General features: G+C 34.6%; 1 protein-coding gene and 1 non-coding gene across 15 annotated transcripts in view; both read right to left on the bottom strand.

Annotated features, from left to right (window-relative positions):
* Positions 1-13,860, bottom strand: part of CHD9 (chromodomain helicase DNA binding protein 9) — a 226,035-nt gene that overhangs the window by 75,381 nt on the left and 136,794 nt on the right. For 13 of the 14 annotated variants that reach the window (XM_045076062.1, XM_045076065.1, XM_045076061.1 and 10 more), the window contains 8 exons: positions 13,533-13,644; positions 9,338-9,484; positions 8,374-8,442; positions 8,235-8,290; positions 7,485-7,602; positions 4,295-4,381; positions 3,949-4,086; positions 681-802 (listed from right to left, as the gene is read on the bottom strand). In XM_045076062.1, the coding sequence (XP_044931997.1) occupies positions 681-802; positions 3,949-4,086; positions 4,295-4,381; positions 7,485-7,602; positions 8,235-8,290; positions 8,374-8,442; positions 9,338-9,484; positions 13,533-13,644 (849 nt within the window). Of the gene's footprint in view, positions 1-680; positions 803-3,948; positions 4,087-4,294; positions 4,382-7,484; positions 7,603-8,234; positions 8,291-8,373; positions 8,443-9,337; positions 9,485-12,770; positions 12,829-13,532; positions 13,645-13,860 lie in introns of all 14 variants that reach the window. The other variant, XM_045076074.1, reaches the window with a different exon arrangement.
* Positions 11,151-11,287, bottom strand: LOC123391064. Its single transcript, XR_006605697.1, has one exon. It is a non-coding gene; the product is annotated as a U4 spliceosomal RNA (small nuclear RNA).

Raw genomic sequence — 13,860 nt, 5'->3', positions numbered from 1 at the left:
AGAATGATTCTGAATAAAAAGTGTCATCAAACTGTCCTGTTATTACTCATCACAATGCCTTTGCTTGCTCTCTTGTATATGCCATTATACTTTCCAAATCATGGGTCCATTTTTCACTTCTTTTGCAATTATCTTTTCATTGTAAAAAAGTGAGCTAATGTTCCACCCAGCATTTTGAACAACTTGGAAAATAAACAATTAATAGAAAGCATAAATTCATTACTAGGTTCTTATATTTTGATTTCTATTCCTCATCAACTGCTGATAATCTGCTTCTCTAAAGACTTAAATAATAGACCTACTTAATTCTTACTGATATAATTGCTCACACTTTACTAACTAGATTCAATTACTGGCAGACAGCAGTATAAGCTGATAAGTTGAAAAATAACCCATAACATAACAAATGTTTTATGATGGTGAGAAAGGCATTTCAAATTTTACTATTAATCATCTTATCAACTTTCTTCTATTCTGACTGGCATACATTTAAGTGAAGCAATTTAAGTCAAAATCCTAAATTATAATTTACACATCTTCCTGAGATAACCTCACTTTCAATAATAAAGACTCCATGACAGTAATAATATAGCAACACCAGTAACTATTTTACTTAACATATTTTGACACATACTAAAAAAACAACACATTAACTTTTTTTCTGTTGGTACACTACATACCTATTGTACCAATTGAACAAGAGCCAGTTGAGTCCTTCCAGTTGATATTCCCTGAGTTGATTGCCATTTTTATAGTCCCTGGATTGATCAATTTTTTTCCAAATATTAGCAGGAGGACGATCCTTTGTGGGAAAACAAAGAATGGTGTATTCCAGATTTTCTAATCTTGCACAAACCTCATACACAGTAAAAACATTGCTTTTAAAATAATTATAGAAGCATAACATTATACAGTGTTATGGTGAAATATTACAAATGTCTAAAGACCACATTAGTTCTCCACAAATTCTTCCAGAAAATTGAAGAAGATAGCATGTTCCAACTCATTCCATGAAGCCCAGGCACTAAAATAAAAGATATTACCAACACAAAACAACAAAACAAAACAAAACAAAAAACCCACTATACACCAATATCCTTGGTATCATGACCAAGTAGATTTTCCCCAGGAATGGAAGGTGGTTTTATCCACAATATGGTACTAGAACAATTGGATACCCATAAGCAAAAAATGAACTTTGATTCATATATGTACTATATACAAAAATTAACTCAAAATTCATTATAGACCTAAACGTTACCTAAAACTAAAAAAACTTCTGGCAAAGATTTCTTAGCTATAGCACCAAAAGTATGATCCATAAGGAAAAGACAGATAAACCGGACTTCATCAAAATTAGAAACTTTTGTTCTTTCACACTGTTAATATAGTGAAACTACATGTCGCAGACTTGGAGAAAACATTTGCAAATCATATATCTGATAAAGGACTTGCATCTAGAACATACAAATAATTCTTAGAGCTCAATAATAAGAAAGCAAACAAGCCAATAAAAAATAGGTAAAATATATGAACTGGCACCTTATTAAAGAAGATATACTAATGGCAAATAAGCACATGAAAAGATTCTCAACATCATTAATCAGTAGGTAATGTAAATGAAAATCACAATGTCATACCAATATCACAATGTCATACCATTATATATATACTAGCATTGCTAAGATTAAAAACACTGTTCCAGGGGCGCCTGGGTGGCTCAGTGGGTTAAAGCCTCTGCCTTCGGCTCAGGTCATGATCCCAGGGTTCTGGGATCGAGCCCCGCGTTGGGCTCTCTGCTCCGCAGGGAACCTGCTTTCTCCCCTCTCTCTCTCTGCCTGCCTCTCTGCCTACTTGTGATTTCTCTCTCTCTGTCAAATAAATAAAATCTTTAAAACAACAACAACAACAACTCTGTTCCAAGTGCTGACAAGGATGTGAAGTAATTAGCACTCTTACACAAGGCTGTTGGGAACGTAATATGGTATGACCAATTGGAAAAAGCTCGGTAGTTTCTTAAAAAATAAAACATATACCTAACATATAATCCAGCCATTTAACTCATAGCTATTTACCGAAAAGAAATGAAAGCACATGACTAGACCAAGACTTGTACACTAATGTTCATAATAACTTTGTTTATCCATTCACCTGTTGATGAATACTTATACTGGCTATCAGTAAAAGTTATTATGGGGGAGCCTGGGTGGCTCAGTTGGTTAAATGTCTGGCTTTGGCTCAGGTCATGATTCTAGGATCTTGGATCAAGTCCTGCATTGGGCTCCACGCTCAGTGGAGAGCCTGCTTCTCCTTCTCCCTTTGCTGGTTTCCCTGCTTGTGCACTCTCTGTCAAATAAATAAAATCTTTTTTTAAAAAGCCCCCTCAAAACCAAAATATGACTTACTTCATGAACAATTCTAATTCATTCCTTCTCTTCTGTTGCACCTCCACATTTTTCATGGCAGTTTTTCCTTACTCTGATGCTAATGGAAAAGTCAAGTGCTCCTGCCTTTTCATGTATAAATTCCCTCTTTAGTGAAATAAGAAATTTCTATGACCAAATTACATTTGAAAAAGGACGGGACAAAATATTCAATAAAATCATAATAGGTCTCCTCATGGTAAATTTCTTTGGTTGGCTCCCCAAAACTGAATTCATATGACAATAATCCTATGTTTTAGGATTGAAAGTAAATAATTTTAGGAATTGAAAATAAAACATTAATTATCAACAATAGCACAACTTGCCATAGCCTTTTAAAATTCCATAGTTTCTGTACTAGAAAAGTTAATAATCTACTTTTTATTTTTTTAAAAATATTTTTAAGGATTTATTTATTTATTATTTGTCAGAGAGAGTGCTCGCTTCGGCAGCACATATACTATTTGTCAGAGAGAGAGAGAGGTGGGGAAGAGAGGGCATAAACAGGGGGAGAGGTGGGCAGAGGGAGAAGTAGGCTCCCCACTGAGCAAAGAGCCTGATGTGGGACTTGATCCAAGGACCCTGGGATCATGACCTGAGCCAAAGGCAGATGCTTAACTGACCAAGCTACTCAGGTGTCGCATACTTTTTATTTTTTGACCAGGGAAAAGATATGCATGTAGTCAATAATTAAAAAAATAAAAATCAACATACTGAATTTATGTAGGCTTTCAATAATATTCCATATAAAAAGGTTCTTTTAAAATAAAGCTACTATGGGGGCGCCTGGATGGGTCAGTGGGTTAAGCCTCTGCCTTCGGCTCAGGTCATGATCTCAGGGTCCTGGGATGGTGCCCCGCATCAAGCTCTCTGCTCACAGGGGAGCCTGCTTCCCCCTCCCTCTCTGCATGCCTCTCTGCCTACTTGTGATCTCTCTTTGTCAAAAAAATTAAAATAAAATAAGAGTACTATGGAAGGAGATGAACTGTAACTAATTAGTTATGGAGAATTAACTGGTTTTTAGAAAAGTAGGAAAAGGTGGGTATAATAAGGATTTTTCCTTATTATAGAGATAAGAGAATTAATTAACTCCAACTTGAGCTGAAACTGGTATTTTTGATATTTTTAAACATGACCTGAGAGAAACAGTAGTGGGAAACTCTTAAATTCAGAGATGAGACAGAAGCATTTGGAACTTGCCGAGGGAAATTTGAAGGAAATACTCATCAAAATCATAAATGCACATATGCTCTGACTAAGTGATTACACTTCTGATTTGTCTTACAGAGGCTTGTACACATGGGTTCAATGTTCAATGCAGGATTGTTTATGAGAGCAAAAAACTGGAACACAAGCTAATGGAGGAATAGTCAAATTAACATACATAAGACACTATGCGGCAATTTTTAAAGTAAGGTATTCATTGTACAGCAAAATCACAATTAAAAATGCAAAGATTACATTAAACCTGCTGAATACAAGAAGTGCTAAGATTTTATGAAGTTGTCTAAGACATGATTCTTACCAAATGTCTTGTGTCAGGCCTTGAAGCTTGTAACTGTTCAAACTCTTCTATTTTTGCAAGATCTACGTCTTCTTTTAGTTCCCATGTACTATCTTCGTATGGTAATGAGCACCACTTTACTAAGTAGTAAATAACAGGCTGTAAAAAAAATTTATTTTTTTCGTTTTACTATTTTGAAAAAGAGTACTTAAAAACAGTTTAAATATACTTAACCTACATCAATAAAAACCAATGAAACATTTTTCAGTGTTTTTAAGGTCATTGATTTTTAAAAAGGAGTAAGTTTTAATATTTGGAAAGTTTGAGGTTCTTCCTAATTAAAAAAATTTTTCCCCTAAATATTTACCTCACCAGTATCTTTATCTTCACAAAAAGAGACTTCTAATACTCTGTCTACTTCAACGTAGTCTGGGTTAAATGGTTCCTCTTCCATCTAAAATTAAAAAGTTAACTTAAGTGATAATTGACAAAGAAGTAGAAAGATAAAAGTGAAATAAACAAATTTACTAGCTATTTTCTAGAACAAGCAGAAGTTTGATTTTGATTAGGTTTTCAATAAGTGACTCACTTCCCTTTTAATTTTCAAAAGTATCTAGGATACTTTGTCTATATGATGAATCATCACGTTATGTGTAATAAAACCAACTGAGTAACACTATGAAATAAGATACCTCAGACAAGTGACTTCCTCTCGAAGATACATTCTTTAAAATTGTCCTAGAAGAGCCTCTGCACCTTTCTTGTGCCACTTTCTTCAGGTCTATGCATTGAAGACCAATCACCCCACCTCATCTCTCAGCTGCATCATTATTTTTTTTTTAATTGTATTTATTTATTTGAGAGGGAGAGAAAGCACGAACAGGGTGAGGGGCAGAAGGAAGGGGGAAAGCAGACTCCCTGTTGAGCAGGGAGCCCAATGTGGGAGTCAATCCTGGAGTTCCAGGATCACGACCTGGCCGAAGGCAGATATTCAACCGACTGAGCCATCCAAGAGTCCCTCTATCAAACACTATCAACTGATGACTCTTGGGCTCAGGACCCAGTTACTCCAGTGGATGTCAACTCTATCTGAGCTACCTCAAACTGCACTCATTTACTCTTCAACCTTTGCTTCTTTCCTATAGTTTCCTACTAGGTTAACGGTAACACGGCACCCCTTCCACACTTTCCCAGTTACACAAGTCAGAAATGCAGAAGTCAGCTCAGAGTCCTTCTCTCTCTCTCTTTTTTAATCTTCCACATCCAGTAAGTCATCAATTCTTACATATTCTGTTTTCAACTACAACTCAAAGTGGTTCCTCCTTCCTCTTTCTCACTGCTTCATCACTTCTTACTTGGATCTCAACAACCGCCTAATTTTCAACTACCTTCCTGCCTCCCTTTAGTCCATTCTCATAATGACCCTAACGTGATGTTTCTCAAATATAAATCTTATCTATTCCGCTGCTTCAAATCCTTCACTTACCCTCCCTTGTTTGGGGATCAGGCCCACATTGGTTTTGAGGATCCTACCTTGTCCTCCAGCCTCATCTCCTATCATTGGCACTGGTACGCCCCAGATTTCATGCTTTCAAAGTACAAAAACACATGCTTTTCAAACTCCATGTTATGACACACCTCCATGTTTTTATACTCCTCCTTCTCTCTTCTGAACAGACTGCTGTTCCTTCTCTTGTCTCCCTGGCTGCTTATTATTCCTTCCTGAACGCCTCACTTTCAATAGCCAGCCTTCTTGGCTATCTCTGCTGTCTCTCCTCCTCTGCTTAACCTCTAAATACGGTAGAGCTTCACAGTTCTGTCTTTAATTCTGTTCACTGTCTCAAATCCTTCCTGAACGACAGTATCATCTCAGGATCTCTTGATAACTGCCCAACATCAGAATGGTAACCAGGTACTTTAAGACAATCTGCATAGCTCCAATTTACATTGTACCGGAGTCAAGTAAAAACTTAGTCTTTAAATTTTTGGCCTCCGAACACCCATAAACTGAGTAGGTCATCAAATTTTTTCAAGGAGATTTTATAACTACAAAGGAAGTAACCATAACTTCATGGTGAAAAAATCTGCCAGAAACCACCATAATCGAGTGAATAAAGTTACCACCACAGGTAATGGGGCAAACAGATAACACTCTCCTCCTCCTTCAGTGAGAAGGGTACAGCATCATTTCTGTGGTGGTCTTTTATTTTTAAAATACTTTAATTCCAGTGTAGTTATCATTCAGTGATATATTAGTTTTGGGTGTACAATAGAGTGATGGTCTTTTAAAAAAATGCATGACTTGAATCCTGAGGCAACATTAGACATGCCCAAATTGAGGGACATTCTACAAAATAAACCACTTTATAAAAAAATGTCCAAGTAATGAAACACAAAGAAGACTGACAAACAGAGACATGACAACTAAATTCAACATATGATGCTGGATTGGATTCTGGACCACCATAAACACAAAAACACTTTTTTTTGCTATAAAAAGTGGAACAATTAGTGAAATATGAATAAGGTTGGTCTACAGATGAGCTAATACTATCTCAGTGTTAATTATACCATTATTATGTGACAGAATTTTTTAAAAAATTAAATACTGAAGTATTTGCAATTTACATTCAAATGGTTTAGAAAAGAAATGTATGTGCATGGGACGGGGAGAGAGAGAGAGAGGAGGACAGAGGCAGAGGGAGAACAAAGCCAACATGGTAAAATATTAACATTAAGGGAATCTTATCAAAATATACGTAGGAAAATAAAACATACAGCATAGGGAATATAGTCAGTGGTATTGTAATAGTGCTGTATGGTGACAGATGGCAGTTAGACTTGTGCTGAGCATAGTATAAGACACAGACTAGGAGAATCACTAGGTTGTACACCTGAAACTAATTTAACACTGTGTGTCAAGGATAGTGAAATACGCACCCCCCACACACAAATGGGAATTCATTGTACTATTTTTGCAACTTAGATTTTTCAAAATAAAAACTCAAAAAGCTCTTCAAATTAAAACATCAAAAAATTTAGATGAATCTAAAATTGCTCTAAAACAAGCCTATTAAAAGAAAAAAGAGAAAAATTTAGAGCAGGAAAGGACATCAAAGTACTTGGTGAGGCCTTTAAAATGAATTATGCCTTTGATGATTTGTTCATACATGCACAAACCTGGCACAGAAAATATGTAATGTATCTCACGTTCTGAAAAATCTCAAGTTTCCATTCATTTGCTATATTACCATTTCCATTACTTGGGTAACTTTGCTGATACAATTCTTGAGATATTAACCCACTCATATTTAACTCTAAGTACTGAAATACATGCTAATTTAAAAATACAAGAGTTATCTACCACTCTAAATTATCACTGTGCCTGTTTCAGCTAGTTTCCAAGCTAAATTTGGGGAGTGAAGTAGATAGCATTTGTATTCAAATATCAAACTTGGAAGCCTAAGAATTAAAATGAATAATACTTAAATTTTTGATAAATACTGCATGTGTTCAAAGTTCAACACATAATAGTTTCATTTATTTCTTTTTCTTACATCAGCAAAAAAATGTGCTCTTTGTGCTTGTCTCAATTTGAATCGTTTGATTTTCTGCTGGATCCTTTTATCTTTCAAAAGCTGCTGCTCGGTGGCCCACTCACAGTGAAGATAGGAGCTAAAATTTGTATAAAAGCAATATATTAGAATGACATAGAATAACACATTTTGGTTTTTTAAAATTTATTTTTAATCACAGCACTTAATACAGAATATTCAACTTTATGAACAGGTAGCTCATCATTTCATTTAATGTTAACAGACTCCATTCAATTTATAAAGCCACAGTGATCACTGTATCTCAAGGATGTAGTATAAAGATGTACAATTTGCCACAGAGAAACAGAATGATAGACCAAATCACAAAGGTAACAAGATGTGATTTATCATTTATTTCCTCACTGTAGCAGTTTTGTAATGATCAGAAAGTTAACTTGTTTTGAAATCAGTGTTAATTCTTTTAAAAACAGTTTTTCACCTAAGTGTAGGAATAATGTGAATAAAATCTGAAAAATTCAACAATATAAATATAATAATGTCTATCATTTGTAAAAGAACATTTTATAAAGATTCCTGCGTTTTGATGTTAATAATTAATACTACCTGAAAAAAATTCACTTAAATTTTACCACAAAAGATTTTGAACTAATAAAACATTTTAAAATTCAGGTAAAATAAAAGAAATAATTTAACTTAATATGTTTAAGTGTATTTATATATAAATCTGCATTTTCTAACTCAGATACTTACTAATTCTTGTATTTTACAAAAAATTCTTCTGTATCAATCATTACTCCAGGTGATACCTAAGAAAATAAAATCAATACTTATGATTTTAGGAATAAGGCCATGGAATATAAAGGGTAAAATGTAATGTGCGATTACTTACTTCCTTTTTTACAATTCTAGAAGATAGTATTTTGTCTACAATTGCAGCATCTTCTTCACTTGGATTCTCCTATGGGAAGGAGGAAAGAAGATACAATGTCACATTCCAAAAATTCCCTTAGCTGCCACTTTGTATGTTTATGAACACACTGAAACTCAGTTTAGTTAGCACATGTGTCAGGCACTGTGTCAAATGTTAGGAATAAAAAATGGAAAATGAAATCACTGCTGTTACTGTCCTCATCATCATGTGCATCATCATCATCACGGTAAACACACTGTGCTGCTTAATTGGCTCAGCGTTATTATCAGCACTTGGCACACATTAACTAATTTAATCCTTGCAACTACACTGTGCCACTGTCATCTCTCTGCTGTACAGATTAGGAAGCTCAGGCATAGAGGACTAAGTACTCGCCCAAGGTGGCAAATCACTCAGCTGGCAGATGAGTGGTTAGTTCACAATCCAGATAAGGAAGATTAAGAGAGGAAATTGCAATATGCAAAGACAGAGAGTGCACCTATGTTCATAAGGTCAGAGGATTCAGTGCTTGTAAAGAAGTTGGACAGAAGGCCAAAAAAATCCATACAAAGGGCTTTATGTGATGTGCTAAGAAGGCATCATTATTTTTTCTAAGACTTGGGAAGCTCTAAGAGAAACTTTAAGTAGGCAGTACAATGATCAGTCCTGTAACTTAGAAATATTCTACAGAAAAGATAGAATTTGGAGGAGTTTCAGAAATACATATTTAGGGGGTGAAAAATGTGGTGATAAACCGGATGATGAGGCAAAGGAAGAAAAATGAGAGGATGAATTCCTAGGTTTCTGATCTGAATAATTACTGGTTCTATTAACTAAAACGCGAATCCAGGAGTTAGAGTAGGTTTTAGGAGGAAAGATACGGAAAGTATCTTAAACTATGTTGATTTCAAATATTTGTAGTCATAATCCAAATATGTCTTACCACAAATAACTGTAAAGGCTGTTCGCCAGGTAAAGGAGCTGAATTCTTTTTTATTTTCATAGAACCTTTAACCTCTTCTTCAGATTGCTTCCCTTCTGCATCTTCTGCATATTTTTTTCTTTTAATTTGACGATTTGATCTTCTTTTCTGCAATGAACCATAAGGAACATACTTATATGACCGATTTTCAAGGCGAGATTTTTAAAACAATTACTTTTAGTGTGGTAATTTTGTACATTAAATTTCTGAAATTGTGTTCAACCGTCATCTTTTCTCATTTTTCCTTTCAATTAAAGGAAGATTATAACTTGCCCTTTGCCACAGGATTAGAATTTGTTTTACTTCCTAAAGTTTCAAATAACAAAGATTAGTAATACCTCGATTACTTTTCTTTAGAAATTGTTAGGAATAAAAAGATTTATTTTATTTAACTATTTCATAGCTTGGACAAAACCGATTTTATTAGTAATAAGTTTATTGCCTAATTATCTCCCTTTAGAAACTATCATTATGAAGAGTAAAAACATGTTTTATTTAGCTATTTCACACTTTAGGCAACACATATTTTAAACTGTTAATAATGTCACAGTTTCTGCCCCAAACCTTAAAAGCGCATCAGATAAATACTGGCTAAATAATTAATCGGGGACATAAAACTAGAAGGGTAAATCAAATATTTGCCACAAAATCCCTGAACTGGTGTTTAAAACAAAAGAATATAAAATGTTTTCGAAGAGATACACAAAATAATCAAGTAAATCTACCAAATAATTAAATGTGTATGAAAGAGGAACCAGTGTTTTACTAACTTTACTAGCTTCTCTTAAAAATAAAGAACATCACTATCAAAACCAGAAGTAAGCCTTTTGAAAAGTATTACATGTAGTACCATAATTTTAAAATAAACTAAGTGATTTTAAATCACGTATCAAATACACATGGCTTTACTTACCTCCCTAAAGATCTAATATTTGATGTTCCTCACTACAAAATCAGAATCTCACGTTGGCCTGACAACTTCAAAAGACTTAGGTTTGCTTTTTTTCACCTCTTTAAAATTTCATGGGTGGAGGCATCTCAGCCAACTTTTCTATTGCTCAATATTTGGTAAATCTACCCCTTCTTCCTTTTTCTTTTACATTTTTTTTCTTTTTTTTTTTTCTTTTTCTTTTACATGTTTAGTAACTCCCATGACATTTCCCCACAATGTAACCTGCAAAATAACCCACGTATTTTCTTTTTGGTTTCTGCCAAATCCTCAATTTGGCAGGCTTTTCCTATTTCCACAGCCATGACAAAGATGGCTCAGTCAGTGCAGAAGGCTGGGGAGAAACTGTTATCGGCATCCAAAAAATTGACAGTGGCTTTTGACCTTACTTTGCTTCTTTCTCTTGAGTTGTGGACTATGGTGAGAAAGAAAGGCACTGATATGGTAAGTTAGCTTGGCCAAATAGAGCAGATAACTTCATGGCTCATTTAGGATGGGTCTCACCATCTCTTGGCCATGAAGACATTTACATTTTCAAAACTCAAAGTTACACTTCTGTTAATATGGGAGCCAGGGAAGGTGGCTATAAAAGTTATAATAAAAGGACTTCTAGAAACCCAAATTTTCCCACATCTTATTTTGAAAACAAAAACAAAAACAAAACAAAACACTAATTTTTATTATTACTTGAGAGAAAAAGTCTATGGATATCTAGTCTAATACAAGGCTACAGGAATATTTAGAGTTCTACAACAGTTATCATATGGCTCTGAATGTTGAAGAATAGTTTAAATTAATAAACCAACAGTGGCATTTATTGTTCTAACAATAACATGTATTACCAATGTTATGTCTCACTGGGCATAAATCTTCTAAATAATGAAGTTTAAGAATAATTCAATTAGCAATAATCGCACCTTGGATAAACCTCATTGGCTACGATACTGCCACTGCGCAAAGCTAAGAATAATTCAGTATACTTTTAGAAGATTCTGTCTCATGTTTTCAGCATTTAAGTTTCCTTTCTGGTCATTTAGGCATCTATTAGTTCTCTGAGATGCCTCACTTAGGTCTTCAGTAAATTGTAAATTAGTGGCCTGAAAGAATCCTTTGAACTCTCAAAAGTGCAAATTTAATTGATTCTTCACAAGATAAAACGAGAGCAATAAATTTGTAAACTGCACCCTCATGAAGACTTTATCAGTCTAAAAGATTAATTAAAAAGTCTGAGTTATATGATTATAGCTGGAATATTATAAGGTTATCATAGATATTATAAGATTACAGCTGGAATCATTACAATGGAATAAATTATATTCTCCTAAAGTACCCAGTTACACATCAGGCAGAGCCAAACGAGGCACCATTTTCATCAAATTACTTTCTCTGTCATGTAGTATCGCTACTACTTTAAAAATATAAAAACTAATTTGGTGTATACATTTTAGCTGATGTGCTTTTTTCTGGCTTTCTTTCTCTTAATGTTTTCAAAGTACAATTTAAAATAGTGACAAATTCTTTCTTTGAATGTCTTTTTTCCAGCTTTTTTTCTTCTGTCTTAGAGGCTTCAATGGATCAGTCCACAACACTTCATGTAAGTGGTCAGAAATACACTCGTTTTTGCCTAATACTTTGTTATGGTAACACATTGTTTCCTATAATAATCCTAATATAATGTGCTGCAGGTTTTTTTTTTTTATTTATTTTTTTTTTTTAAAGATTTTATTTATTTATTTGACAGAGAGAGATCACAAGTAGGCAGAGAGGCAGGCAGAGAGAGAGAGGAGGAAGCAGGCTCCCTGCTGAGCAGAGAGCCCCATGCGGGACTCGATCCCAGAACCCTGAGATCATGACCTGAGCCGAAGGCAGTGGCTTAACCCACTGAGCCACCCAGGCGCCCCTAGGTTTTTTTTTTTTTAAATGAAGTCTGCAAATACAGTCAAACTACTGAAGTACTGTGTATTAAGATTAAAGATAAAAAATTAATTATCACATTCAGATTTTTAGATTTCCACCAGACTCCAAGCCTGAAACTTAAATTACTTTTCAGCTTTCAAATCTTGATGGTCCCCGGTGGTTGAAAACGACACGGACCTCTCCATCATTCATATTATACATTTAAATATATCAATAATACAGATTTGCAATCATTTTCTATAAAATATTTCTTTTCTTCTCCACTTAAATTTCTGGGTTAAAGCAACATGCCTGTCAAACAACTAACACTGCAATGAAAGGTATGGAAGAAATGTGCTCATTAACCTATTCTACCATTTCTTTGTTTGGTAATTACATAATGGAAAAATGGCCAGCCTTATGCTAGTTAAAAATTAAACTGAATTTTCTCATGGTGAATAAGGTAACTGTAAGTCTGCCTGAGTGAAGGATAACATGTGACAAAAAAGCCAGGCCATATAATATTAGGAGCTCAGTTACTGCCCTTACCTCAACTCTTGCAGCAGCCCAGGAGCCTTGAGCCACTACTCTCCCATTGGATAAGAAGCTGCATAAGGAAGAAGAAAGGCCATTCAGGGGCTTTCTGGCCCCGTAATTCAACAACTGCCACCACCCATACGGCCTAGAGTTGTACTTAAATTATTAGAGAGCAGAGGGTGGCCTGAAATATTATGACCTTCCCTATAAATATATATAAATAAACATTTTTTTTTTAAACTTCACAAGGTTAGTTTGAATAACCACCTATAAAAAAAAAAGGCAAAATGCACAGTATGCTTGTCTACATTAGGGGATTTTTAATGGAACTGGTTATCTTTTCTTTGACAGAAGCAGACCAAAGGAATTATCTCTAGGAATGATTTGAGCCATTTGCTCTATCACTGTATGTGATTCTAAAACTTAGGATCTCCATCCTTAAGTTCATTCAAAAGCACTCTATAAGTACAGAATAATATCACTAGATATTTCTCCATGCTAAAAGCCATCAGGGACTTTGGACTATTACTTAACCTCTCCGGGACTTGGTTTTACTGTGTGAAAAATAAGGGTTTAGAGAGGGTACGTAAGTTTCCTCCCAGGTTGGACATTCTACAGTAATACTACTAGGAGCATATTATCATAATGCTGTCTTCGAGTTCTACCATCTAATAAAATGTAGTTTTCCTACTAAACTACAGTATAAAGCAGTTTTAGGCTGTCTAGATAATTCTATCCGTGCTTCATTTCTCAGAAAACAAATGCAGTACTCACTTGAGAGTCTTCCTCTTTGCACGTATGCTGTGGCATCTGCTCTGTATCAGACATCTCATCTGAAGACTCATTCTTTCTTTTTTGTTTCTTACCCAATGTAATAATGAGTTTGCTGTTTCAAGAGGAAAAGAGTAAACAGTATGAACTCTCTGCCTTTTTCCATTTGTTGTCATATTAAGATTGCAATGATAAACTTTTTTCCATTTCATATCACATGAATGTTCAACCACAGAGGGTAATTATCATGAAATCCATAATGGCGTTTTCAAGACAAGAACTGCATTCTAATGGAACAAACAAAAACCAATGTTACAGTTAACATACTTTT

This window comes from Mustela putorius, unplaced genomic scaffold (assembly GCF_011764305.1).
Source record: "Mustela putorius furo isolate JIRA1106 unplaced genomic scaffold, ASM1176430v1.1 tig00000174_pilon_pilon_pilon, whole genome shotgun sequence".
In the NCBI taxonomy this organism is placed as follows: domain Eukaryota; kingdom Metazoa; phylum Chordata; class Mammalia; order Carnivora; family Mustelidae; genus Mustela; species Mustela putorius.
The sequence above is the reverse complement of the archived record's forward strand: the minus strand, read 5'-3'. Positions and strand labels throughout refer to the sequence as shown.